Source organism: Thermomyces dupontii, assembly GCF_041956625.1.
Source record: "Thermomyces dupontii strain NRRL 2155 unplaced genomic scaffold VTN31scaffold_3, whole genome shotgun sequence".
In the NCBI taxonomy this organism is placed as follows: Eukaryota; Fungi; Ascomycota; class Eurotiomycetes; order Eurotiales; family Trichocomaceae; genus Thermomyces; species Thermomyces dupontii.
Window position 1 is genome coordinate 1,616,254 of NW_027192309.1, and position 26,870 is coordinate 1,643,123.

General features: G+C 50.6%; 6 protein-coding genes across 6 annotated transcripts; 3 read left to right on the top strand and 3 right to left on the bottom strand.

Moving 5' to 3' along the window:
• Positions 1-2,629: 2,629 nt before the first annotated feature.
• VTN31DRAFT_4071 (uncharacterized protein) lies at positions 2,630-5,659 on the bottom strand (the record flags this gene model as incomplete). Its single annotated transcript, XM_069404419.1, has 6 exons — positions 2,630-2,691; positions 2,740-2,784; positions 2,868-2,890; positions 3,484-4,144; positions 4,660-4,837; positions 5,597-5,659. 6 exons carry the CDS (start codon positions 5,657-5,659, stop codon positions 2,630-2,632), a joined length of 1,032 nt encoding a protein of 343 aa, XP_069261394.1.
• A 3,953-nt stretch (positions 5,660-9,612) lies between these two features.
• On the top strand, positions 9,613-9,919 carry VTN31DRAFT_4072 (uncharacterized protein; the record flags this gene model as incomplete). The annotated part of the gene is made up of 2 exons (XM_069404420.1): positions 9,613-9,753; positions 9,812-9,919. The coding sequence occupies 2 exons, from the start codon at positions 9,613-9,615 to the stop codon at positions 9,917-9,919; spliced, it is 249 nt and encodes an 82-aa protein (XP_069261395.1).
• Positions 9,920-19,299: 9,380 nt separating this feature from the next.
• On the top strand, positions 19,300-19,564 carry VTN31DRAFT_4073 (uncharacterized protein; the record flags this gene model as incomplete). Its single annotated transcript, XM_069404421.1, has 2 exons — positions 19,300-19,367; positions 19,423-19,564. 2 exons carry the CDS (start codon positions 19,300-19,302, stop codon positions 19,562-19,564), a joined length of 210 nt encoding a protein of 69 aa, XP_069261396.1.
• Positions 19,565-21,603: 2,039 nt separating this feature from the next.
• Positions 21,604-22,420, bottom strand: VTN31DRAFT_4074 (uncharacterized protein; the record flags this gene model as incomplete). The annotated part of the gene is made up of 4 exons (XM_069404422.1): positions 21,604-21,746; positions 21,792-21,822; positions 22,289-22,350; positions 22,396-22,420. The coding sequence occupies 4 exons, from the start codon at positions 22,418-22,420 to the stop codon at positions 21,604-21,606; spliced, it is 261 nt and encodes an 86-aa protein (XP_069261397.1).
• Positions 22,421-22,453: 33 nt separating this feature from the next.
• On the bottom strand, positions 22,454-23,491 carry VTN31DRAFT_4075 (uncharacterized protein; the record flags this gene model as incomplete). Its single annotated transcript, XM_069404423.1, has 3 exons — positions 22,454-23,006; positions 23,064-23,149; positions 23,207-23,491. 3 exons carry the CDS (start codon positions 23,489-23,491, stop codon positions 22,454-22,456), a joined length of 924 nt encoding a protein of 307 aa, XP_069261398.1.
• Positions 23,492-24,389: 898 nt separating this feature from the next.
• VTN31DRAFT_4076 (uncharacterized protein) lies at positions 24,390-26,492 on the top strand (the record flags this gene model as incomplete). The annotated part of the gene is made up of 4 exons (XM_069404424.1): positions 24,390-24,406; positions 24,459-26,003; positions 26,053-26,178; positions 26,249-26,492. 4 exons carry the CDS (start codon positions 24,390-24,392, stop codon positions 26,490-26,492), a joined length of 1,932 nt encoding a protein of 643 aa, XP_069261399.1.
• Between the last annotated feature and the right edge of the window lie 378 nt (positions 26,493-26,870).

The window sequence follows — 26,870 nt, forward strand, 5'->3', positions numbered from 1 at the left end:
GTGCGAGTGGAGGATTCTATCATGTTTTGCGCTCTGAGGGGCTGATCGCGAGAAGGTTGCAGCGGCCGGATCAGTGGAATTGACACGCTCGAAGCATGCATGCAGTGCAGACCGCGCCGATGACGCGATCCGAAGTTCACAATTGATGGCATACAGTGCGGGAAGCAAACCAATCACAACGTCCTAGCCTGGTGAAAGTCATTGCGCTTGGCGTAACAACGACAGTCAAGTGCACCGAAGACAATGACGGGATCACCCTGCGTGCAGACGGACGACACCAGCGGCAACGGAGGCGTCTGCACGCGAGCAGCGCAAGCAACCGACTTGCGCAGTTGGAGGGTGTCAAACTTTTCAACGCGCGATTGCCTGTAGACCGTTGGTCGAGGGAGGCGCAACATATATATATAAAAAGACAGCTCAGCGCGGTTCGAAGGTCCTTATTGGCGGAAGAGTCCAGCGAACCAAGTGCCAAACGTGCAAGTAGAGCCCATGGAACGCTACGGTGTACAACAGAATAGGTATATACATTCGCGAACCAAACTGAAGCTCGCCGCGAATCGCCAGTTGAGGTCCATTGGAGAGAGTGGCGAATAAGCAGTTCATTCGACGAATGGTCTCGCCGGGAAGGAATCAGCTTTTGTTGCATGCCAGCGATTGGCGGGTCACGGGCCGGACCTTGGCACGATCACTGGCGACCCCGTGGGACAGCGGAGGAGAACCAGAAGGCTGGGGACGATGAGGGAGAAACGATGCAAACCATTTCCGGAACAGAAAACTTTGTGCACACTGCAGCAGATTAGTAATTTGGGGAGCTTCTATTTCTGATTCTCAAAGCGTCGGCGCAATCATATCAATTGAACAGGATGATTGTCGTTAATTTGAACTCGCTCTATCCAGTGATCTCTAAAAAATACTCATGGGATTCTGAAAAACGGTCACCTAGCGCAGCGGCGGCAGCACAGATCATATCTGAACTGACCATGAGTGGACGCTGTATACAGGCCCTTAGAAGCTGGGTTTATATGAGATCGGGTTAGGCAGGAACGAATGGTGGTCACTCGGATTGATGTTATACCCACCCAAAATCAATTGTTCTCTGCAATGCCTGAAGGTCTGGAAACAAGGACGGTGATCAAATTTTGACAATATCGCGGCTCTTGACGTTACTCCGCCAATGAAAGCAAAGAGGCATATGGCAAACTGGTATGACGAAAGCATACCGCTGAATAAGGCGGTACATTAATCGGAGTGTGGGATTCGGGTTGGCAACTACCGGTGGCAGTACCCCGATGAAAGAGGGATCGGATGTACTTCAGCCATATCAACCATCGCCCGAGCAAGCCGTAAAAGCAGCAGACAGACATAGCGCCCCTGACTTCAATGAGCTGGATCTTGTTTTGACTTGACGAAAAAAAAAAAATAAAAACGTTCGAAGCGAGCACGATAAAATCCACGTTCAAGTACTGACTCACATCGCTGCCAGACGCCACCGCCGACAAGAAGCGATCTAAAACGTAGGGCAAGCCCATTCACGGTGCGCTCTTTGCGGCGGTACGTCGATGAATCATTCATTGAACAATGAAAAGTCGTCTGATCGAGTGGTCACCGATGATATTTGCAAGCTTAATTAAATTAAGCAAAGCAGTCAATATCAAGAATGGAACAAAAGTTTATTTTCTGTCTAGGTAGGAAGTTATGGAACAGTCTTTCTCAATGGAACTATCTCATTCGGAATCACTTTAGACGAATGCGCTAAAATGATTCGAATCTATTCTAGATATTCTTCTGCAAAACTGTTCTAGAGATATTTTGCACCGAGGGTCGTTGCGTACCAATACCGCACAGTTCCTCGGCCACTCACATCGAAGGCCAAGTTCTGAATGGCAAAGTGCGTTGTGTGCCAACTACGAGTAGCAATTTGGGAATTTAGAGAAAAATCCAAGCAACCACAAGAGGACGCATTTAATGCATCAATTGGATTCGACGCTGATGACCATAAGCCACCTACACCCAAGTTTGAGGCGTGTACCGAACTGAACTCTTGAAAAGAAATGCCACATCCCAGCCGGCACCAGGCTTACGTAAGATCTAGTAGGTATGTCGGTTCCCACCAAGCGGCTTAAGACTGGAACAAAAACTGGTGAAAGAGACCATCAAGCTCTACAGACTATTATGATCATCAATATTAAATAATCCAGAATGATTCGACGGACATAAGAATTACATGGCCCACGTTCCCCCGTGTGTACTGTGCAGATTTTATAGTGATTTGTTGGGAAATGAATATCAGAATTTCGAAAAGCCCCCGTAATGGTTCCGAGATCCATATCCAGGCACGAAGGGCAAAAGCGTCGTGGACGTACACCCGCCGGCTATCCACACTCATGCTGTCCGGTTGGTAATCGGCATGATACTTGATTTTGACGGCCAAATAAGCTTACCCTATAGGGCTAATCTGGTTTTTTTTTCCGAGTTGGTAGTGACCCTTTGCACAGAGACGGTGAATGCATCCACCTCCCAAGAAAATGTTTCTGACTGTCCATAAACTATATACCAATCTGCTGCAGTTGCCAAAAATTTCCTGGTCTGGAAATGGTTTGCATCATTTGCTCCCCCATCGTCCCCAGCCTTAGAAGGTTCTCCGCTGTCCCACGGGGTCGCCAGTGATCGTGCCCAGGTCCGGCCCGTGACCTGCCAATCGCTAGCATGCAACAAAAGCAGATCCCTTCCCGGCGAAACCATCCGTCGAATGAACAGCTTCTTCGCTACTGTCGTCAACCTGAACTGGCGGTCCGCGGCGAGCCGTGCATTTTGGTACGCAGTCTTCTGTTGTACACTGCAGCGTTCCATGGGCTCTATTTGCGTACTGTCTCGTTTGGCGCTTGGTTGGCTGGACTTCCACCAGTAAGGACTTTCAGAATGCAACCGAGTTGTCTATTATATGGGTTGCGCCTCCCCCGATGTCAAGTGCCTTCAAGGGGATGGATAATTTTTGGGGTGCTCCTCTTTCCGCCTTTGTGTTTGTAGACGATTTTTTTTAAGGCTCCGAATTTCAAAGAGTTCAAATCTCCCTCCGCGCGCTAAACCGCTGCTAGTATAGACTACTCAGTGTGTTCCGAAAGTCCTTACTGGTGGAAGTCCAGCCAACCAAGCGCCAAACGTACAGTAATCAAATAGAGCCCTGTTGGAAAGAGAGGCACACGGGCAAGTGCCAAGGATAAGGTATTACCGGGTGGGCCCGTATCGGAACAGATGACGGGGTTTAAATGGAAGTGAAAGGTCATACAGAGAGGAATTTTCATGAGTTCTCAAAGGGGTTTCACCCCTGGTGAATAGAAAAAAATAACTTTTGGACTCAGACAATACACTTCTGTTTCTACTGCTCGTTTTTACAGTGCTCTTATTACAAGATTACTAGCTTATAACTGCGAGAAATCGCACAAGCCCACGGAACGCAGTGTACAACAGAAGACCTTCGCATACCAAAATGCGCGGCTTGCCGCGGGACCGCTATTCAGGTTGGAGACAGTGGCGAAGAAGCTGTTCATTCGACGGATGGTCTCGCCGGGAAGGGATCTGCTTTTGTTGCATGCTAGCGATTGGCCGGTCCCCCACGGCCTTGAGAGAGCCGAGCGGGATTCCATCCCGGGGGCTTTCCAGGAGGCCATGTTGCGGAGGGCAGCCACAACCATGATGTCCGTGACTGCAGGGGGATCCTCTATTGCCGGAGTTGGGTTGTCCGGAAGCGGTATGGGCTCGATGTCCGGTTCCGCCGGGAAGAATTGTTCGTGTATGGTGCTCGCCTGTTCCTGAAAGGTGGCAGCGAGTGAGCCATCCGGTCTTTGGAGGATGGGATCCTGGGAAACTCGGGCGGACAATGGCTCCGTTCCTTTCCCCATCGGACCAAGTTCCACATGCCGCGATGGGACTCGCGGGCATCGTGCAAAGCTGCGCGCCACGTTTCGGTCCTGGCGTCTCGTATGGCCTTTCTCTTTCAAGTGGGAGAGGATGTCTGGGTGGGCGTGTTGGCGGCGGGCGCGTCTCTCCGCCCTGACCGCTTTGGCGACTTTAGCCGTCCACCAGGGAGCGTTGCGGCCCTCTTTGGAGCCGCTCTTGCTTAGTGGGACCGTTTTGGAGACCAGGTCTGTCAAGAACGCTTAGAGGTAGTTGGCGTAGGAGTCTATATCCTCTCTCCGGATGAGGCTCTGGGGTATGAGCAAGTATTTGCTCGTGGCCCGAAATTGATCGGTATCCCGCCAACCTTCAAAGCCTGCGCGGCTCAGGATAACGTATTCCACACCGTGCTCGCGCACCCAAAGTAAAAATTTCCCCGCCTTTACTACCTGAGCCGCCTCCCACAGGCAACCACACCACAAATTCACCAGATTTACATGTCTACCAGGAACCAGGCATATCAAGATAGTTGTCAACTTACATCCAGCTTCTGACGTAGAACTTTTGTACAAAAGCCAACCAAGACTATGTAATTCAATCGAATATATCACAGTCCATCTTCATATCCTTCCATACAATCTTCACAAATCCAACCAACACCGAGGTCATCATCTTCCTCTCCGTTTCCTTCATTTTCCTGGCCTCCTTCGCTTGCTGCTCATCATTTTCCTTTGGCCTCCTTGGCGGTAAGTTTTCAAGCCTCACCAAAGTGCTTCTGGGTCATCCTCTTGTGAGTTTGCCGGGCTACTAAGTCCTGGTTTAAGCTCTGAAGAGCTAGCTTGTCCGCGTTGGCCGTCTCGAGACGGTCCTCGTAGCCAGCTTTCATCTTTGAAATTCCGTCTTTCAAGTCGGCGACTCTTGTCTTCAGGGGGGCTCGCGCAAGCTTGCAAGAGTTGGTCAACCATTGCCATCACATCAGGGAGGCTGATCCGCGGGACTCGACTCGGTCGCATTGGACGTCGAGTTGGCGAGTGGAGGATTTATCCAGTACGGAGTACTTTGTCAGGTTGAAGGGAAAAAGGCCTGCTCCTCTCCAGGCTCCAGGAATGTTGTTCGGTATTCCTTTTCGAGCTTCCTGGTAGATCCGAAGAAATTGATCATTGCCGATATAGACGGCTCCTCGACGCGCTTTCTTCGTCACCAGGTTTCGGTAAGCCTTAGAGAGAGAGGAGGGGCCCGAAGACTCCGACGTCCAAAGGCTGGAGCGCATGCGTTGTGTGCGGTGGCAAGCAAAGGGCCACAATGTGGTGGTAAACGCAGTATTGAAACCAGCGACAAATGGCTCGCGTGGCCGTCCAGAATAAGCAATCGGTGGCTGCCTCGCATCCTTGGAGCGGTGTGCTTATCGAAATGCTGTAGCCACTCCAGCGCAATCTCGGTGCTTGTCCAGCCATTGGGGTCGTCGATGTTTTCGGGGATCCAAGAGTATCTTCAAAATCATGTATAGAATTCAATAGTTCATCTTCATGGCGCAATATAATAGTTCTTTCAAATCCAACTAATCCAAACTATTGGTTTCTTTTGATGACAATCATCGATGACATGAAAACAGTTCTATAGAGCATTAACTTCGAAAATGCCAAAAAGTGGGCATCGAAGAAACCGTGAGCCAAAGTTGTCCCCTTAACTACCGGCACCTTACCCTCAAGCCGCCAGCTTCATTGTTCTCCAGGTTCTGAACCATCGAGCTATCCTTGAAGGCCATTGAACGCGCTTATCATCTTCTCGTGACTCAACATGGCTGGCAACGCGCTTGAAAAGGAAATGCGACTTCAGCAGGCCATCGCCGCGTTTAATGCCGTGAAGTACCAAGCTATCGGGAAGCAGGGAGGCTCTTCAATGTGCCCCTGACGACTTTGCTGGATCGCATCTCGGGCAGGAGGAAGTTCAATAAGATCTCCAAGCAGCATTTACAGCGATTGACGCGATTGACGCCGAAAGAGGAGGATGCTGTGTTGAAGTGTGTGTACCAGCTCGATGCCTGGGGCTGGCCTATGACAATTTCTGAAATAGAGGTATTGGCAACTGAGATCCTGCGAGCCAAGGGGGACACAAAGCCCGTGGGCAAGAACTGGATCTACAATTTCCTGGAGAGACATAAAATAAAGAGCTCAAAGGTTCGTCGTTCCCGGACTTTGGACCAAGTGAGAAAAGATGCGCTCGACGAAAAGACGCTGAGGGGGTGGTTCAAAACCTCTTTGAAACAACGATCTTAGGGCACAGAATTACTATATAGAGTTTATGGCGGTGGCTGGAGGTTTACGAGGTGGCTTAGGTGAGTTGGAGTTTTATAGTTTGGGTGCACGAGCAGGGTGCGGAATACGTTAGGTTGAGGGGATGGGTAGATCTAACTCGAGCGCGATTGGGCGGTGGCCGAAGCCGTGGTGCGCTTCTAGGTCGCTTTGGCAACGGCGTAGGTACGGCAGGAGGGAGGTCGAGACGAAGGTTAGGTCTAGCGGGGAGTAAGTTTCACTCTTTTTGTGGCGTTTCCATGTCTCTAGACCTGGAGGGGTCGGAGGAAGTCGTCAGACATTAGGGAGGGTTGGGTTCCTGGGGGTGACCATTGAAAGTGGTGTAAGTTGAAATCCCCGAGGAAGACGACCGGTCTCGGAACCTAGATGGTGCTCCAGTGCGAGGATTGGGCTTTGCAGATTGTACACCGTACGCGGGCTAGGCTCATTGTACGGAGTATACATTGATAATTCTCAATGGACCGCTTGGGAGCTGTAGGTCCAGGATAGCGATATCCGGGCTTGGAAACTCCGCGTTCTAATCGCGCGGGAGTCGTTTGTTGAGGAAGAAGCACACGCGCGTGTGGTGGTTGCGTGGATATAGTGGTATGAACTGCGATGAAGAGTCGCAGAATGTCGCGTGCATGTTTCGGTTGCGCGCTGGCTCCTGTATCGCGACGATGTCGTAGATCCGAGTATGCTCGTGTGCGGAGAGGAGGAGCATCGTGTCCTTCCTCTTGTGCACGTTGTACTGGAGGATCCTAAGCGTATCCTGCATCACAGTTCATTCTGGGAGGTCTGGAAGTACGTGGTGATCTGGGCGTCGTCCGTCTCCGCCAGGGATACCTCTTCGGGGGGATCAGCGGACCGACCTCGGCGGAGCTCTCCTCCGAGGGGCAGGGGGCGGCGTTGTTGAGGGGAGTAAGCGCGGGGGTAGTAGTGGTCGCATAGAAGGCGCGGTCGGGTCGCGGGCGCGTATGCCACTCCGTCCACGGCTTTCCTATCTATACCGACGACGACGAAGCTGTCGGTATTCGTAGAGCCTTTGGAGGATGTAGAGCTTTCAATTGACGTTAGAACGGGGCGTTTTTTGTCAATGCCGATTTTTTTTTCCTTCCCCATATACGTAAGTCTTTGCAATGGCTGTTTTGCTGTGTGTTTTTACGATTAGTTAGGCGCGCTGCACGCGCTCGCGGAGCGGGGAGCAAGCCTGGGACGTCGGTGTCGGGCGATATCCGCGCTGAACGCTGAGAACACACAAATAAATGTAAAAAGGCATTCGAAGTTCGATTGCGGTGTATCTATGAAACACAACGTCCACAGAGATCGAAGAGGATTACGATGAGTAATATTTCTCTTCTCATACCTGCGCCTAGGCCTTCGCGTTGACTTCGGTCATTAAAGGAGCATCGACATGAAGTTTCAAAACTATTGAAACTTCGTCGTGCCTTTGGTGTTTCCAATCCGCCAATGGACAATACCGACTCATGATCCGACAGAAACTTCAACTTGGTGTGATCTTAGAGATCGGACGCGGGAGTTTTTGATCTCCAAATGTGAACGGGCCAGGCGCGGTGCCTTCGGGAACCCATGTTTGCTCGGAGTCGCAGAGGGGTAACTATTCAAAGCTCCCTGCGCCACTGGACGATTCGATCGTCTGTCGTGTTTTTCGCTCAGGAGATCGAAGTGGACCCTGGGGCTGATCGCGAGAGGGCTGCAGCGGTCGTAGGATCAGCGGAATTGACACTCTGCGAAACATGTATGTATATACATATGGTATGCTTCGCATGAAGACCGCGCCGCCGCCGACGAGAGCAATTGACGACATAGTGCAGGAAGTAAACCTGATAACAACGGCCTGGCCTGGTGAAAGTCATTGCGCTTGACGTAAGGACAGTGCACCGAAGGCGATATTGCGTGCAAACGGGCGACACCAGCAACTGGAATGCCCGTACGTAAGCAGCGCGGCGCGGGCAAGCAACCACTGGCGGCCAGCATGTCAACAGTGTGAAAAACGTTACATCGCTGGTCCTCAAATAAATAAATGAACTCTGTCTATCTGACGGGACAGCCGAACGATCCACAAGGAATTCGGAGACTTCTGCTTCCTTAATCCGTTGGTTCTTTTTCCCAGGTTGGACAAAGAGAAGGTTGGTTTATAATATATTACCTTATATAGCTGATGAATGAACTATACAGGCTGATGGAAACGGGTGTTATGAAGTTCCATGGGGAAGGTATCATGAGGCGGTTACATCCGCGTCAGTCATATATTGGGCTCGCGCAGATTTGTCGTTCTAGGTAGACCTAATATTACGAGCATGCAAGTTGAACTAACAACTGTATAACGTACAAGGCGCCGAAGCTCGATTGTGAGATGGAAATCCAATCGACCGCCTCATAAGAATGGCCAGCCTCGCCCAACGGAACCACTGAACCCCGTTCCGATTTTCGTACCGGGGTCACTCGGATGTCAACGCGGGACAGTGGCCAGAAGAGGGTTTGGAAAGTCCTATTATTACTTCAGCGATCAGAGATAGAGTGTTTAAATTAACTATGCATGTGATTCCCGGTCTCCCTTGTCCAAGTGGATGCAAAAAGCGCGTTATAAGATGTCTTCGTCTCCCGCGATGCAATACTCTTTTCAGATGACAATCACGGTAGTTATCACGGAAGATCGCGTTGGCGACTTTTCGTCAGCCATGAGTTCTTCAAAGATCCTCGAGAAGATAGCAGTTGTCGGTGTAATTGTAAACTTTTTCCTCCTTTATATCACTCTTTTCAACGCCATATTCAAATCTCTAATACTCTGGAGAGCAGGCCACCGGGAACATTGGTCACGTCTTAGTGTCGGCGCTCTTAAAGACGGGTAAGCATACAATCACCGCCTTGACGCGAGCGGAGAGCAAGGGGACACTAGCAGATGGTGTCAAGACAGTCCAAGTCGATTATGATAATCCCTCGTTGCTGCTCTCCGCAGTCAAGACTTCATCATCACCCTCGCCGTGAGAGCGCCCTCGGACCACAGCAAGATCGTTAGGGCAGCGGCCGCAGCAGGCGTCCGATATATCATGCCAAATGGTTTATGGCCCAGATATCCACAATCCAATACAGATGAGCGATGCTTTCGGCGTCGCCGCCGAGGCGCACCTCGATGAGATGAAAGTTTCGGCATGTCGTATATCACGCTAGTAGCATGCGGCACCTGGTATGAATGGAGCCTAGCTCTTGGGGATGAATGGTTCCGCTTTCAGATCAATGGTCGTGACCTTCTATGATGATGGCAGGACGGCGGTCAATGTGAGCACCTGGAATCTATGTGGCCGCGCCGTTGCCGCGTTGCTTAGCCTTCCAGAGAATTTCCCCGTCCGTGGACTGGAAGAATGAGCCTTTGTATATTAGGAGCTTCAAAGTCAGCCAGCGCGATATGCTTGACAGTCTCCACCGGGTCCTCGACACGACGGATGAGGCTTGGATTATCAGGCATGAGCCGTTGGCCAAACGGGCCCAGGAAGGGCTCGAAGAGTTCTCCAGGGGACATATCACAGGCATGGCGAAGGCTTTAAAGGTATGGGAACCTCTTCATCCAAAGTAGGGAAGGCAAGTGCTCACTGAGTACTTGGAAGGGCTTGGCCAATGAAGACCTTGGGCTTCCAGAGGAATGTCTGGATGAAGCCACGAAGAGAGCAGTGATAATGGTGGAAAGCGGCTGGAAACCACATGCCCGCGCTTGATTCTGTTAATATAGGGTTTTGTTTTATGTTAGACCGATAATGATTCCTGTACGGCAGCGACTCAATACAGTCATGTGTAAAAAGTTAGAATAATCCCCCGCCAAAAATATATTTCTGCCCCGCAACACCCTGACTTCAACCTCAGATCTAGTACCTATTCACCAGCAAATTAAAAATCTTTCTAGCACGGTATGATACAGATATCAGAGAATCACATATCTAAAAATGGAGCGAAAATACCTTTTTCAGTTTTCAGTACTTTACCATCCTTTTGCCTCGATCACCGCTTTTACACGGCGGGGCATACCCTCCACCAAAGACCTCAACAGTTCACTCTTGATCTGTGCCCAGGAGTTCTATAACGCATCACAGAGAAGGTCCTCCTTCCGTTCATTCGATCCGTGGCAAATTCAACCTCAGGGTCCACGATATGGACCCCTTCTTTGAGGGGAGACCAAAGGTGTTCGATTGGGTTCAGATCGGGTGAATGGGGCGGCCATTCCATGACCACAATCCCATTGTCTTCGAGAGCTTTCTTGACAATCCTCGCTGGGTGAAATGGGGGCATTGTCCTGCATGAAAACCAGGCCGGGTTCCCAAATGCAGGGCAGATTTTCACGGAGCAGGTCGAGATATGAGCGCGAAGTGAACCCATTTTTCTTCGCTTCGAAGTCGCGCTCTAATCGGACCAATTCCCATTTGTTCTCGCCTCAAAACGCTGACCAGATCATGATTCGAACGTTTTTCCGTTGTATGGCTGAATGTATTCCTTTTTCCACTTTTCACCATGGAGATCGAGTCGGAAAACCCCACTGGTTCCGCTTCCAAATCCGAGTTCGACTGAACACATCCGACCAGATGACCTTCGCACAGTCTTCCGGCGTCCAGTCCTTATGTTTCATCGCCCACTCGTATCGCTTCCTCCCTACTTCTGGTGTCAACTGGGGGCGCTTCTGGGCTCTCCATTTCCCGTAACCGGACTCATGAATAATGTTGTATAGCGTTTTTCGACAAATTGAGAGTTGGAGCTCTGACAGAACGATCTCGTATGTTGCGAAAGGATTTTTCTTTATATAAAGTTATGGGTTGATTTTGTAAGAGTGGTGGTTTTGACGCGTCTGACAAACTCGCGTCTACACTATCGTGATTATTCAAACTTTTTACTAAGAACTGTATCCATCTTCAGCCATGCCGTCGGAAATAAACTATACTAACTATATACTAATCTGCTGCGGTTGCACGTAAAATTTCCTGGTCCGGAAATGGTTTGCATCGTTTGCTCCCCCATCGTCCCCAGCCTTCTGGTTCTCCTCCGCTGTCCCACGGGGTCGCCAGTGATCGTGCCCAGGTCCGGCCCGCGACCTGCCAATCGCTGGCATGCAACAGAAGCAGATCCCTTCCCTGCGAGACCATCCGTCGAATATGAACGGCTTCTTCGCCACTGTATCCAATCTCAACTGGCGGTCCGCGGCGAGCTGCATTTTGGTACGCGAATGAATTCTGTTGTGCACTGTAGCGCTCCATGGGCTCTATTTGCCTACTACACGTTTGGCGCTTGGTTGGCTGGACTTCCACCAGTAAGAACTGAAACGTAAAATCGCCGCACCGAGATCTATTATGCTTCTTATACATATTTTAAATGGGTTGCATCTCGCCCGACCCGTAGTTACGGTCTACAGACAACCGTGCATGCTAACGTTTGACTCCAACTCCGGCGGCACGGATCGCGGATTCGCAGGGCACGGGTGAGTATCCAAGACGTCCGTGCTCTTTTAAAAACCCTTTGTCGGAAGAATGCGACCAAGCAGCAACACTCTCGTAAAAATCTTAGAAAGCTCCCAATACTCTTGAGTTGTCGATAAGCTCTTCCAACTTTCGATGTTAACAAAGTTCAATGGACACCTACCACCTAGAACGAATTCCCGACTTTCTTGGGATCCTGATAGCTGTCGTTTCCGGCCGACTGGCTTGAGATTGACCCATTTGACGATGCAGGCAGAGGTACTGTTAGAAAGTGAGGCATACGGGCGAGCAAGTGCCAAGGATACGGTATCATGGGCCGGTATCGGAATTAGCGGTGCGGCCGGGGGTGGGCTAGAATCCCACGAACACAGAGGCCGAAAAGAGGAGCAAGGTAAATTGATTATCCACCCCCTTCACGTTGACCAGTCATTAAGGGGCATCGACATGAAGAGAGCTGTTTGACTGACTTCGATCCATTCTTTGGTGATTCGAGTTCAATGACGATGCCGACTCATCGTCCGACAGATCTTGATGCGATAGAGATCGTCTGATGCTGGCGTTTTTGGCGTACGGATGTGGGCGGGCCAGGCACGATGTCTTCGAGGGGCCTATGTTTGCTCGGAGTCGCAGAGGGGTTGGGTTTTCTGAAGCTTCCTGCGCCACTGGAGGATTCGATCGTGAGTAATGGTTTTCGCTCAGGAGATCAAAGCGGACTCGGGGACGGACTGATCGCGAGAGGATCGCAGCAGCCGGAGGATCACTGGAATCGACGCGCCGCCAAGCATGCATGCTGGGCACGAAGAGCGCTCTCTGAACAATTGACGACTTACTGTGGAGAAAGTAAACCGATCGCAACGACCTGGCCTGGTGGAAGTCATCGCACTTGATGGAACAACGACAGTCAGTGCACTGAAGGCGAGTGGCGCGGTCACACTGTGTGCAGACGGCGACACCTGCTAACAACTGGGGTGCCCGTACATAAGCAACCTACGCGACCCCGTGCCGGAGTTGGTGTCAAGCTTTTCAACTCATGCGCGCTTGTCTGTAGACCGTTGGTCGGGGGAGGTGCAGCCCATTTATATAGACAGCACAGCGCGTTTTGAAGGTCCTTATTGGCGGAGCAGTCCAGCCAACCAAGCGCCAAACATAGAGTATGCAAGTAGAGCCCATGTACCAAAATGCAGCTTGCGGCGGACTGCCAGTTGAGGTCCATTGGAGACAGTGGCGAGGAAGCCGTTCATTCGAGGGATGGTCCTCGCCGGGAAGGGATCTGCTTTTGTTGCATGCTAGCGATTCGCCGGCGAATCGCGGACCCGTGGGACAGCGAAGGGGAACCAGTGGGCCGCGAACGACGGGGGAGCAAGCGATGCAAACCATTTCCAGACCAGGAATTTTTGTGCAACTCAGCAGATTAGTATATAGGTCCTTAATACATGACGGGTGAAATCGGAAACGATGGCCCACAGAGAAGAATTTCCACGAGTACTCCGTACTTTCGAGGGGAAAAAACCCCTGGTGGATATATCGTAGGAACAACTTCTTGAGACGATACACTTCTGCTTCTACTGCTCGTTGAACTTTCAGTGGTCTTATTACATTACTAGCTTATAACTGCGAGTAATCGCACACTTACACAGCATCGATCGCGCCACAGATGCGCACCCCCTAATGTCCCCATTAGGGGTACTCGCCAACTTAAAATGAAATGTGCGGCATAAGGGTATTAATACCTCGGCAAATTTTATTTTTAAACACAACACACCAAAAAAAAACCAATACAGCACCGTTTTTCGTCAAATACTACTTAGTATATATACGGATTGACCCAGAGATGGACGACAGGGTCGAATAAAAAAAAACCATGTCGGCAAATCACACCCGAACGGAACGTTCCAATCACACGATGAATGACGCGAAATTGCTCTTTTTCAGTTTTCATTTGAGTACGCCATTTTTGCGGGCTTTAGACTACGGTTCTGGAATCGGTTACGGCGTACAATGCCCAGTTTGTGTGTGTGGCTTGGCCTTGAAGTTGTGCTTACCAGGTCGCAACGAGTCTCCTGATGCCAATTTAAATATACGGCAGACTATAGCGGCCATGCCGCCACAATTGTATCACGGTGGTAAAGCTTTTATTTCCACGGACCACCTGTTACACAGACGGCCAATCATACAATGCAATGCCCTACTCACAGTACCTACCTACCATAGAATAGTACTACAATCATCAAGGATGATTGTTCGACGTCTTAGGCAGTGGTCAATCGAAGAATCGAACGCTAGTTTTCAGAGCCTCGATCGCACGCGGTGGGCTGCTTTACCTAATAGTTTGCCCATCATGCGATGAACTGCGAGAAGCCTAGAACTTTGTACTCTGTAGCCGTACTACGTCATACTAGCGGTTAAGCGCGCTGCGCGAGCGCTCGCAGAGCGGGGAGCATGCCTAGGACGTCGGTTGGGCTATGCGCTGAACGCTGAGAACACAAATGCAAAGGCATCGACGAAGGAAAAGTTGTTGAAACTTGACTTTCATCGTTACAGGGGAACACCGTTCAGGGTGTGCCGGGTGAGCCCGGACACCCTACCGGGTAAAAAAAAAATCGAGTTCTGGAACGTCCATGCCCGCTATGTGTCCAGCTTGCCTACCTCTTGTGGCTTAGAGCGCAACTCTAGCCATCCTTGATCAGCTGGTTGACTAGGCGAAACTGATTGACTATGTTTCGCCGGAGCCACCAGCGTGTCGCCCTCTTGACCCCTATGGGGTTGGTTAGGAGCCACCTGAAGTCGAGTTCCCTGTTGAGCGGAGTGGCTCGCGGTTCCCCTTGAAACCTGGGACAATGAATGAGCACGTGCTGAGGTGTCTCTTCCCCTTGTTCGCAGTGCTGGCAGATCCCCGTGTGAAAGCCGGGAACCCTGGCCTTGTGTAGGTAGCCTGCCAAGCTTAGAGCATTACCGAGACGGGAAAAAATGGGCATCGAAGAAACATCATGGCCAATGTCTCCTTAACTACCGGCATATTACCCTCAAGCCGTCGGCTTCAATATTCTCCAGGTTCTGAAACATCGAGCTATCCTTCCATTGAACCCGCTTATCATCTTTGCGACTCGTGGCTGGAAACAGTTCGAAAAGGAAATGCGACTTCAGCAGGCCAATCGCCCCGTTAATGACGGTGAAGTACCAAGCTATGGGAAGCAGCGAGACTCTTCAATGTGCGATTTTTGCGGGATCGCATCTCGGGCAGGAGGAAGTCCAATAAGATCTCCAAGCAGCATTTGCTGCGATTGACGCCGAAAATGGAGAATGCTGTGATGGAAGTGTCCGTACCAGCTCGATTTCTGAGGCTAACCTATGACAATTTCTGAAATGGAGGTATTGGCGACTGAGATCCTGCGAGTCAAGGGAGACGTTCAAAAAGCCCCTGGGTCTTAAGAACTGGATCTACCATTCCTAGAAAAACAAAGAGCTCAAATTCGCCGTTCCCGGACTTCGGACCAGGCGAGAAAAGATATGCTCGACGAAAAGACGCTGAGGGAGTGGTTCAACATCTGAAGCAACGATCTTGGCGCTCGACAATATGGATGAAAGGAGTCGGAGATAATGTGAAAGTGATTCCGTGTCTTCAAGAGATCGAGGCGTTTTCGGTATACCCAGGCAACCGAGGATGGGTTTCGATCATCGAATGCAGCTCGACAAACGGCTGCGCTCTCCCACCATTCATTATTCTCAAGGGATGCCGCATTCAACACTCCTGGATCCCAGAGACATTGACGACATTGTCATCCGCATCAGAATGGCTGAACAAGCATGGAGTCGATAAGCACACCGCTCCAAGGACGCGAGGCTGCGACCAATTGCTTATTCTGAATGGTCACGAGAGCCATCTGGCTGGAGTTTGTTCAATACTGCGTTGACCAACCACACTGTGGCCCTTTGCTTGCCACCGCACACAACGCATGCGCTGCAGTTTTGGACGTCGGAGTCTTCGGCCTCTCTAAGGCTTGCCGAAACCTGTGACGAAGAACGCGCGTAAAGGAGCCGTCTATACTGAATTATACCGAGGTAATAATCAAATTCGGATCTACCAGGAAGCTTGAAAGGGAATACGCGAACAACATCCCTCGAACCCTGGAGAGGAGCAGGCCTTCTTGCCTTCAACCCTGACAAAGAACTAGGTAAATACCGGACAAAGGTGCCTCCGCTCGCCAACTCGACGTCCAATGTGATCGAGTCGAGTCCCTGCAGATCAGCCTCCCGATGTAATAATGGCAATCGTTTACCAGCTCTTGCAAGTTTGCGCGAGCCCCTCGAGACAAGAGTCGTCGATTAATAAAAAAAAAAAAAAAAAAAACCCAAAACCCAAATTCGAGATGTTGAGAGAGAGCCCAGCTGGGCCTTCCAAACTGGAGCGCAAAAGGCCTCCAACGGCATGGGTAATTTGAACGAAGGCACAAAGTTCATCCCCCTTTGCGCATCGCAGAAAATAATTCGCCAGATCCGTGACTCGAACCTCCGGTCTCCCAAATCGGGTATTTATTCTTTCGTGAATCCCGGATGCATCGATACTTCTCGACTGAATGGTGACGAGAAAAGGCACCATGTTCAATACCAGATATCTCACCATCCACAGACAAGGGGACCCTGACATCCGTATGGTGAGATTCAGCAGAACTCAACGAATCGATTAACAGCAGTAACGGCACAAAAAAGTATTCGTCGCAAAAAGTAAAAGAGTTAAAGGCGAAAAAAAAGGAACGGAAATGTCAAGGATGAAAGCTGACGACGAGAACCGTCTCGAGACGGCCAACGCGAGACAAGCTAGCCCTTCGGATCATGAACCACAACATGGTTGCCCAGCAAGCAAAAAAGAGGAAGACCCAGAAGCAGTTTGGTGAGGCTTGAACACGTACCGTCAAGCAGGCCAGAGAGGAAATTTTAAAATGGGCGAGCAGAAAGCAAAAGAGGCCAGGAAAATGAGGGAAAGGGAGAGGAAGATGGGGGTTGGATTTGTGAAGATTGTATGGAAGGATATGAAGATGGACTGTTATATTCGATTGAACTACAGTCTTGGCTTTTTATTCTACGTTCTGACAGAAGCTGGACGATGTAAGTTGATAACTATCTTGATATGCCTGTTTCCTGGTAAGCATGCAAATCTGGTTGAGTTTGTGGTGTGGTTGCCTGTGGGGGGTGGTTCAGGTAGTTAAGGCGGGAAATTTTATCTCCATGGATACAGCGTCTTTTAAGGCCCCGGGCGATTTTGAACAGTGGGAATTTCGGAATATGCAAGGTGAAAAGTGCCGTCCCATTGTAATGATTTACCTACGCTCCAACTTATCTAAGTGGGAAGGAGTCTTGTTCCATCGCCAAGACCCCGTACTGGCCTCTTTGGGGACCAGGATTCGCACACATAGAATGGCCATCGATTTCAATTCAAATCCAGGACAAAGAAGGGCACGACTAACGAAAATCGCAAGATCGGTTGAGGGGATTGCGACCGGATGAAGAGGTTACACAAAAAAAAGTCCATGAAAAACTTTTGAAGAGGCGCGCCTGATTGAAGGGAAGTACCATTTCTTTGATTCCGGGCTCATGAAACATGCTAGAAGCCGGTAGCCGAGCTTCCCTCCAATTGTCTTTTTCAACGGCGTCGATCGAAGTAGTTTCGAATAGAAATTTACCTAGGGAAGAGCACAGGCAACGCTCGGCTTATTGCTGTCTTCGGACCACTTGTAAAATTTGCTGGAAGTCAGTATGGAGTGCCTGACAGAGCAAAGGGGACCTCTTCGAAAAAATAATGTCCTGACCACCGGGCAAGTCTTGCCGTGCGTCCCTCGATAGTATGGCAGACTATCTTGGACAGTGACTATTGCACCATCTATAAAGTTTCGTCCCAGATGACGGAAGTCACTGCGGAAATTTTCCGGCTCGAACCACGGCTGAGCCGGCAGGTCATTATGCCCTTGCAAATCTGAGCTCAATACGCAAACTTTCGTGACCGGCGCTCTCTCAGGGGACGAGGATGCAATTGCTGCAGAGGGTTCCGTAAGAAGATGTTTTTTTGCTCGTTAGGCTAGGATTTTCTCGACGAAAATAACGACCGGCATAGAGACATATTGAATCCGTCGGAGAATCTCGTAGGACGCTAGGTTCTGCTCAGGGTCCGAGGAAACATCCATCCCGCAGGCGGCCAAAGCCGATTGTTGCTGCCGGTCAGTTGTTAATCCTCAACGATCATGTGGGAGGATTTGTTTTGTCGCACAAGCATGAACAAAATGGTGGTAACGACGAGGGCCAGCGGCTTATAACGTCCTGTTAAATCAGGTCTACTTACAGAGTACGCGATAGCTACGGCGAAGACTTTCCAGGTTGGCATGCGGCACAAGGTAAACCGGAATGTCACAAAGATTCGTTTTGGAGCGACCTCCGGACTATGGCTCCATCGAGCATCGCAAGTCCCATTTGTCGCCTATGACTATGTCTGTGCGCCAAGCCAGAAGGCTGATGGTTGGCGTAGGTCAAGCTCTTTGAAGCTAGACAGCCCCCAGATAACCATGAACAGACTGAAGATACTGCACTGTAAGCTTCTCCCTGGAGATAGCTTGCCAGACCGGATCGCCAGATGAGAAAGGCGGACGTTCTGCGAGGCACCGGAGATCTCTTACGAAGTGGAATTTGGCAGGAGAATCAGCTAGCAGCTTCTCCGCACCCAGGCGACAGCCTGTCCCTGCAACACCAGAATGAACACGGTCAAATGGGAACCCTGCTCAGTAATGGAAGCCCTGACCTCGTCGGAAGATTGGGAGTGGCAGTAGCGAACAGCATTGCTCGTTTGGTAGTTTAATCATCCATGGAATGGCGGGGAAACAGCACTAGCGGGAAACCAACTCCAGGTCGTTCCAAGCGCTCCGGTGGAGCAATAGCAGGCACGGATGTGGTTGCGGCATATTTCGGTAAAGTTCCGGGCTGGTAAACGGAGATGACATTTGGACCACCTCGCTTAAGGTCGAACAGCCCGTGTCAAGGTAACGGTGGCCAGCAAATCATACCAGGCATTCCGGTGCTCTTTCGAGTTTTTCGAGTCATCTAGCTTGCTCCCTCGGTTATTGCCTTGCCGAAGAGCACCCCAACTGAGGCAAAGTCCCAGTGCGCTTGCGCTTCCGTCCTCTGATCTAGGCCCAAAGCCGATGGTTTTTGAATCGAGCCTTCGGTGGCTCTGTGTGGGACCTAGGAGCAACCCAGTAGGACTTCCCGCTGAGCTTCACAGATTGCAGCCATGCAGGTTCGAGCCGTAATAACAAGGCACAGAACCGATTTTGCCTATAGTCCCTTTAGGCTTTGATTTCGACTTGCCATGGTATACGCCGTCTCGAGTCCGTGTTCAGTGCTATCCAGACTGACGATATGTATAGGTGCTAACGGTAGTGCAGGCCGCCCCCGAAGGAAATGCCATGTAAAGCAATAAAAGCATCATCCCGACATCAGGGATGCTATACGAAATCTTCATAGCGATGGAACCAACGCGAGAAGAACCGAGATGTCTCGTCTCGAGGTTCTGATGAGTTTTCTTGTATTTGAGCTCCTTGCGTCGTCTGAAAGCTGGCCTGGCACATACTCGTACCCAATCGGGTTGTTTGGCGATGACTCTGGCTAAACCCAATTCTGTCATTCCCTGGAGATTGAAAAGTTGCGGGAGTCAGACGAAAACGTACGTGCGCGAGTTATATGGCTGGATCAATGACAGGCTGACGCAGGTGTCGCAGTTGTTGGACAGAGGCTGATGTCGAACATCTAGATACTGAAGGAAAAAGGAGTGTTTGTTCTTTCCATGAGTATGTTCCGGTCAGTGGTGGCGACCCCGGGTGGAATCATGGACGAGCTTCCATCTGCAAAGGGAATTCCTAGGGCTGAGCCGGACCGGCTTGCAGATGAAGAGTACGACCGAGTCTAACGATGTAGAATACTGGATGTATTGTTTGGTATGGAGGCGCCAACGAGCAGTAATGGCCATGGGCGGTAGCGACGGCACAATGTTTGGCTTTCGCTCATGGATCGTGAGATGTCCATCAGAACAACCAAGGATCCTCTAGCAGTCCAACAGAATATCACGTCTCTCTCTTACCAGAAGAAAGGATACAAACATTAACCGTTTCGAGAGCTCAGGAATGCAGCAAAACCACACCAGCCAAACAAACATTCGGCCGGTACCCAGCAGCAGAGGACGACGGATGGTTATTTCGCAGGTCGTGAACGAACATAGCAGTGGGCTTTGATCATTGGCCGTTCATCGATATTTCCATGCAGGCGGCAGTGCCTTGACAAACGTCGCAAGATCCCAAGAGCGAGAATGGAGATCGTGTGAATGACTGTCTCTTTCGCGTTTCGTAGCCTTCACTCGGCGCTTTAATCGACAGATCCACAGCAACGACCATTATGGGTTTGTTGTCCAGGTAGTTTGCAGAAAGGGGTTTCATAAGCCTAGCACGCCTGGTGCCTCGAATCAGCAGGGCAACTGCTTGAAGTGGATGAGGTTAGGCTCAGGGCTCATTTATACCACCCAAGAGTCCGTTTTTGCTAACCGCAGATAGGAACAGTTGTTTCGAACCATGGAATCATGATGCCTGTATTTATACCAACCTGTCCATGGATTGATGCTGCTGCGTTGCTAGTTGAGTCGTCCTTCAGGGAGAACCGGCTGGCCTTGGAGGCTTGGAGCCTTCGCACGACACATTAGTGAGATCATTTGCGTGCTCTTGTTTGCTCACTGGGATTGGCCTCTGACAACGGATGTCTAGTTGCGATATTCATCCCATCACCCCAATAAGTGGGCGAGGGAGCGGACAATGACTCCCCCTAATGGCAAAGGGACTCGACTCCTCTGACGTATTCTCTTCAACATGTTGTGCCGCCAGCGCAGAGACACTCGATCATCAGTCAGTTCAGTGATACCCTCTACCATTTCAAATGCCCCTCAAGTTCATTCTGGTCTCGCATCAGGTCAGATGGATGTGCTGACTCCTCCACGCTCCTCCACAGCAGATCTACTTCTCTCTCCGCTTTCACTCCGACTTCGACAAGAAGCTGCCTGTGAATGCCTGCTGCTTGGGTATAAGACTAAGGAGATTGTCCAAGGACCTCATTTCCCTAGAGCGTTGAATTCTCACCTAGGGCTCCTCGTCAGTTTCCAGCCGTCTTAAAACACGCCCATTCACGCAAGTCGTCTAGAAGAATCAAGACAGGAACCACAGGTATTTGCCAGCGATTTCGTGCTCCGGAGCGACGATAGATCCGTCGAGGCATGGAGGAGTCTTCTCACATTTCTCTGCCAGCTCCTGGCTTCACTCGATGCAACTACATAGAAGCACCTGGCTTCCGTCGACATCGGCATCCTTCATGCACATGAAAATTGCGCTAGTTCCGATGCTGTACACCCGAGATTGACTCACAAGAGTTATTGATGATGATCAGTGAAGGTAGGTATGTTATCACCATGAGCACTCTGTCCTCAAGGGATTCCAGGAGACTAGTGGACGGTAAGCATTTTTAGATTTTGGTTGCCTCCCCAAAACCCAAATTCGAGATGTTGAGAGAGAGCCCAGCTGGGCCTTCCAAACTGGAGCGCAAAAGGCCTCCAACGGCATGGGTAATTTGAACGAAGGCACAAAGTTCATCCCCCTTTGCGCATCGCAGAAAATAATTCGCCAGATCCGTGACTCGAACCTCCGGTCTCCCAAATCGGGTATTTATTCTTTCGTGAATCCCGGATGCATCGATACTTCTCGACTGAATGGTGACGAGAAAAGGCACCATGTTCAATACCAGATATCTCACCATCCACAGACAAGGGGACCCTGACATCCGTATGGTGAGATTCAGCAGAACTCAACGAATCGATTAACAGCAGTAACGGCACAAAAAAGTATTCGTCGCAAAAAGTAAAAGAGTTAAAGGCGCCTGCTTGGATCTTCCCCAAGTTTGCTCTGACCAGTAACTCCCCATGTCGTCGCAGGGTGCAACCGGGCATTTAGGGCTGGGAAGATCAGCCCACCCGTCCAACCTCGCGAGGTTGTCCCTTCGGCTATTGCCCCTAGACATGTTTAGTAGTGCTAGATTTTAGCGATTCATATCTCACCTCTGGATGCCTGGCAGTTTGGTTCAGTTGTCTTGTTTGCATTGGGAGCGCACAACGACTTTTGCACAGCAGGGTACTCAAAATAGCATGTATATATCCGTTCCCTGTTGACTCGGGTGTTCACAAGTGCATGTTCAGGTGGGAGTATTGATCGATCATGGCCGAGTACCCTTCATCTGATTCGTCGTCCAGATCGAAATCAGCCCTGTGGTCTAGGATATAGCGATTCTTCGAGCGTCGAGTGACAGCCTCCTCACTCTGGCCGGTCTGAACAAGACTTGGAACCATTGGGCAGGGCTTACTCGACATCAATCTGGATCCCGTTCAACGGAAGCTCTTCGATGTGATTTTTGGCTTAGGAACATTGTCCTGAACTGTATGTGGTACCAAACAGTCCTAATACTGGACGATAAGTGCAGCCGGTCACCAAGTCGATTACCATACTATGCTCAGTTCGAGAATTGAACATGACGGCTATTACTATTACTCTAACTTACATGTAATAAAGAATGCATGACCAAACTCGTGAAACCGCTCGGCGAAAAGGAATACCACACAGCTGTACATGTCGTCGAGCAGCCTGTCTATCGGGATAACCCTTTACTCAGGGTAATGGAAAATAGCGCCATAATCCACAGTCGAAATGTTGATCATGTCTCATCTCACTCCGTCTTCTTGGCCTTCTTCTCGCGCCAGCGCTTGACAGCCTCGGGATTGTATTCGGTGTCAAGGAGGTAGTCCCACCACCGGAAGCTGCTTGCAAAGTTACCGATGAACTTCTCGTGGTGGACATCGTGATGGTCGGCACCCGCCCAGAAAGGCAAGAAGTGATGCAAGCTCCATGGGAATTCATAGCCACTGTGCGCGTCGATGGCCTGGAACAAACGCAGGATAATCCAGATATACATGGTGAAGATGTGCAAGTCACCAGTAAGAGCGCACCAGACAATGGGGCAGCCGACGGTTCCGAAACCCAGGCACATCACTTCGATAGGAGACGCATACTCCGCAGCCAGACCGAACGGTGCCGAGTACTGATGATGAATCTTGTGAATGGCCTTGTAGAGAGGACCCCAGTGCAGCAGGCGGTGCGACCAGTAGTGCCAAGTGTCCTCCAGAACGAAGAAGATTGCGATCTGATATGCCATCTTCCAAATGGGAGGGAATGGAACGCTAGTAGAGAGACCGAAATACTGCGCCATCGGGTGGAACAGCCTGGATCGTGTTAACCGACCTGCCGAGCCGACTATGGATGGGGTTTTTGCGACATACCAGATCTGTGGGAGCTCGACCGTGAAATGACTCAGAAGAACCAGCATGGCGCACTCCCACTGTTCCTTGACAGTGGGGATTTTCGACTGCAGGATCAAGCCGAATCAGTACAGCTCGTCGAACCAGGTAAACGCATCACGTACACTTTGGATCTTGTATTGCCTGAAGAAGCCAAAGGTGTCGATGATCACCCATGGCAAGGCCCGACCAAAATAAACGACTTCATGCATGACAAAAGACATGATACCCGTTGCCAGCACATCATTCTGCATATACGCGTACCAAGCGGCCCAAAGCCGCTCCAGAAGGTTCAGATCGGCATTGTTCTTGGAAATCTCCTCAAACTGCCCCCAATATGTGTTGGCTGCCGGAGCCGCAAACGTCGTAGAGTTCCTGCTCGGAGGGAATTTAGTCACTAGGGAGTCCATTGATGCGACACCGGCAGATCTACTCACATAGTGACTACTTGCCCCTGGCGTGATACTCAACGCCGGAGATGCTGAATTCGGGACGATTTGGAAGTCGGCGAGAAGGAATTGGAAGAAGACCGAATGGGGCAATTCAAAGGAAGATGGAATTCAGCTCGAGCACCAGCACTGCGAGCGAGGATGGTTAGGAGGAACAATTTCAGTCCTGTTGTTGGGGATTTTTATCTGTTCCTGAGCACGGCCCTCGGGGTTCAAATCCGAGTGGCGCGACCTCCCATCGACTGATCTGATTCGTCATTTGGTCTGACCGGCAATTTGCGTTCCGAATCAGCTTAACCTCGTTCACTCGGTCGTTGACTCGTTACGTAACTTCCGTATTTGCGTAATATATATACCTTTCTAGGTTAAGCGTTGTAGGAAAATACAACCGCAAAAACCGAAAGATTCGTGGTTAGAGAACCAAGATTCAAGAGACTGTTGCTACAGCCATGAAATCTCGAGGACTTGGTAAGAATTTCCGTACTTACAGCAACCTACCGTGATTCTGACTCCCTGTGAAAGCGCCATGGGACGCCATGATCCATGAATGGCTTGCGATGCGGATACGGAGTACATGGAAGCGTTCGAGAATTACATCTGTGGTATTCTCAAAACAAACTCTCAGCCAATCAGAGGTCACTTAATTGCAATATGAACATACATACTCTCTATGTAGTACTCGTTTGTTTCGAGTCCTGACATCATCAACTCGGTGGTAAGCCTAAGCATCGGTTGTTTGCAGTGTATTGATCAGTGATGATAATCGAGCCGTTCGGGCTGGCAAAGCACCGGGCACGAAACCAGGCAGTCAGTTGCAGCTTGACGCCAGGATCGGTGCTTCCAGGGTATTTTTGTGGATATGTCTTTGATTGCTGAGTATTGTCGTGCCCGCTATCGGTCTCTTTCCGCGAGTCTGACCTTTGGTTAGGATCGTATCTCGCATTGACATTGAATGTGACAAGTTTCAGCTAGATACATTTGAAACGTCAGATATCAGCGTCAATGCCGAGGACTCTAGGCAGTTTACATTGACGCCGTATATCCACGATGTTCGAGCTGCTGTGCGCGCTTTGTCCGCAGGTCCTCATCGAGTACTCCCACGCCGCAAGCTGTTGACAATACTCAAAGAGGCGCAGAACCTCCATCACAGAGTCGCAGCCGACAGTGTAGGAACTCACGATGAAAATCTGCAAGATGCTCTGTGGCTACTGGCCGAAAAAGCGGCGATTCGGACACTGGGAATCGTCCTGACAAGCCTCTTGGATCAGGCCTGGATCTTGGAGGCGGAGATTGGGTATTGGGATGGAGTTCTAGCCTCGCCGTTGGCCACAGGGTACTATATCATCCAGACATTTCCGGCTCGGATATCGCACCAGCTCCAGGTGTTCTACTCGCGGTTGAGAACTCATCTCGTGGACGAATCCTGGCCGCATTTGAGGTCAATTGGTGACAGATGGAAGCGATTTTATCAGATAGTTCATCGTACCGTGGAGGAAAGAAACCTGGGAGATGTGAGGACGACCCTCTTGTCACCTCTCTCGCGGCGACGGTCGGCGATCCGAGAGCAACGCAAATTGCTGAGCCATGTCAGAGATCTCAATGCGTGCGGAACCGGTCTCTTGGTGGAGGAGTGTTTCGCTTTCGGTGGACATCATGAAAAGATGACGATGTCCAGATTAGAGTGGCGGAATGTCATATTCAAGAGTGTCTTGCTAATAGACGTGACTCTTCGAAGTCTTACCAATACCGAATCAAGCACGTCTGATTTCGCAGATGATGTTTTCGGTGCGGCGGATAATGAAAGCCGAGCGTTGCAGAGTCACTCTGAGGATCATGCATCTGCTGGTTACATTGAGGTTATTGACAGGCTTATTCAAATCCTTCAGCAACGATCTCGCGATTACGAGGCGCATATCCGGGCCACAGTTCACCGCCATGGCCGCCCATCATTGATTACGCGGTACTGGTTGCCCACAACAGCTGCTTTACTTTCCGCAAGTACGGTTTTGAAGTTCGTCACCAGTCGCAGGGCCGAGCTTGTAACTTGGCTGTGTGAACTTGGCATGACTGTGGTCGATTTTTGGCGGAATTGGGTGCTACAGCCCATAGAACAGCTGATTGGGACCATTCGACACGACGAACAGAGTCAGATCGCGATCATGAGCCGCCGCAGTTTGGTCGCGGACCGAGACAGTTTGGAGAGGATGGTGGTTGATTTCGTCCGCGATCACCCTGAACCAGGGACACCGAACGCGGAGCAAGATGTCAGCGCTATCGCAGCCAGTGTCAGGGAGGGGGATGTGACCCCGGTGCTTCGAGCGTACGAGCGCGATTTGCGGCAGCCATTCATGGGAGCGGTGCGGGGTGACTTGATCCGTGCCCTTCTTATTCAGATTCAGAAAACCAAGGTGGACGTTGAGGTGGCGATCAGCGGTATTGACTCTCTCTTGAAGAGCCAGCAGCTTGTCTTTGGGTTCGTGGTCTCGATTGTTGAGCATTGTTACGAAACTAAACAATTCCAGGTTCGTTGGTCTCACTCCGGGAATCCTCGTGTCATATGCCGCATTCCGATGGGCTTATCAAGCTCTGGCCAACCGGAAAGGCTTTCAGATTGGACACGAGCGAGAGAGACTGCGCCGTGCACTCTGGTAACATCGTCTCCCTCTCCCTCCACCTTCTGCCGCCCGAAGCCACCGGCTCACCGTATTTCTTCGCTAGGAATATTGACCGCATTTTGGCTCGATGCGCTTCCGGACCTGGCGCCCTTCTTTCATACAAGGATCATGGGCTCTTCATCTGCGAGGCGCACGTGATGCTCGAGAGGGCGAAGTTTGCCCTACCCAAGAGCCGTCTTCACGAATTCCGGGAGGACATGAACGAGCTTCTTGACGTCAGCCAGGGCGTGGATCGACAGTTTCGCGTTGTCCGGCGAATGCAATGGGCATATTCCCGGTGGCTGTAGCTGGTTTGATCGGGGGGCGCGATCTCGAGGAATCGGGGGCGGGGGGGGAGAGTTTCTTGTGTAGAGCAGTCTCACTACTACTGGAGTGACGTCGTAAAAATCCAATTCATTATCCTCTGAACCCTGATGAGAAAGAGTCTATTCAGTGGTCCAGATGCAAAGGCTGTGTTGTAGTAGATCCATGATGATTTGTTCCAAGCCGACACGACGCTAAGAGATTGGCGCACCCCGGTTTCCCTTGGCCCCAAAGCTGGATCCGTCTCCATACAGTATCCTCCATCACATCCTCGATACAACCACGACAACGTGTCTTCACTGCTGCAACGCGATTATTCCTCGGACACTGCTGCAAGATCTCGTGCAGCTCCATATTCGAGT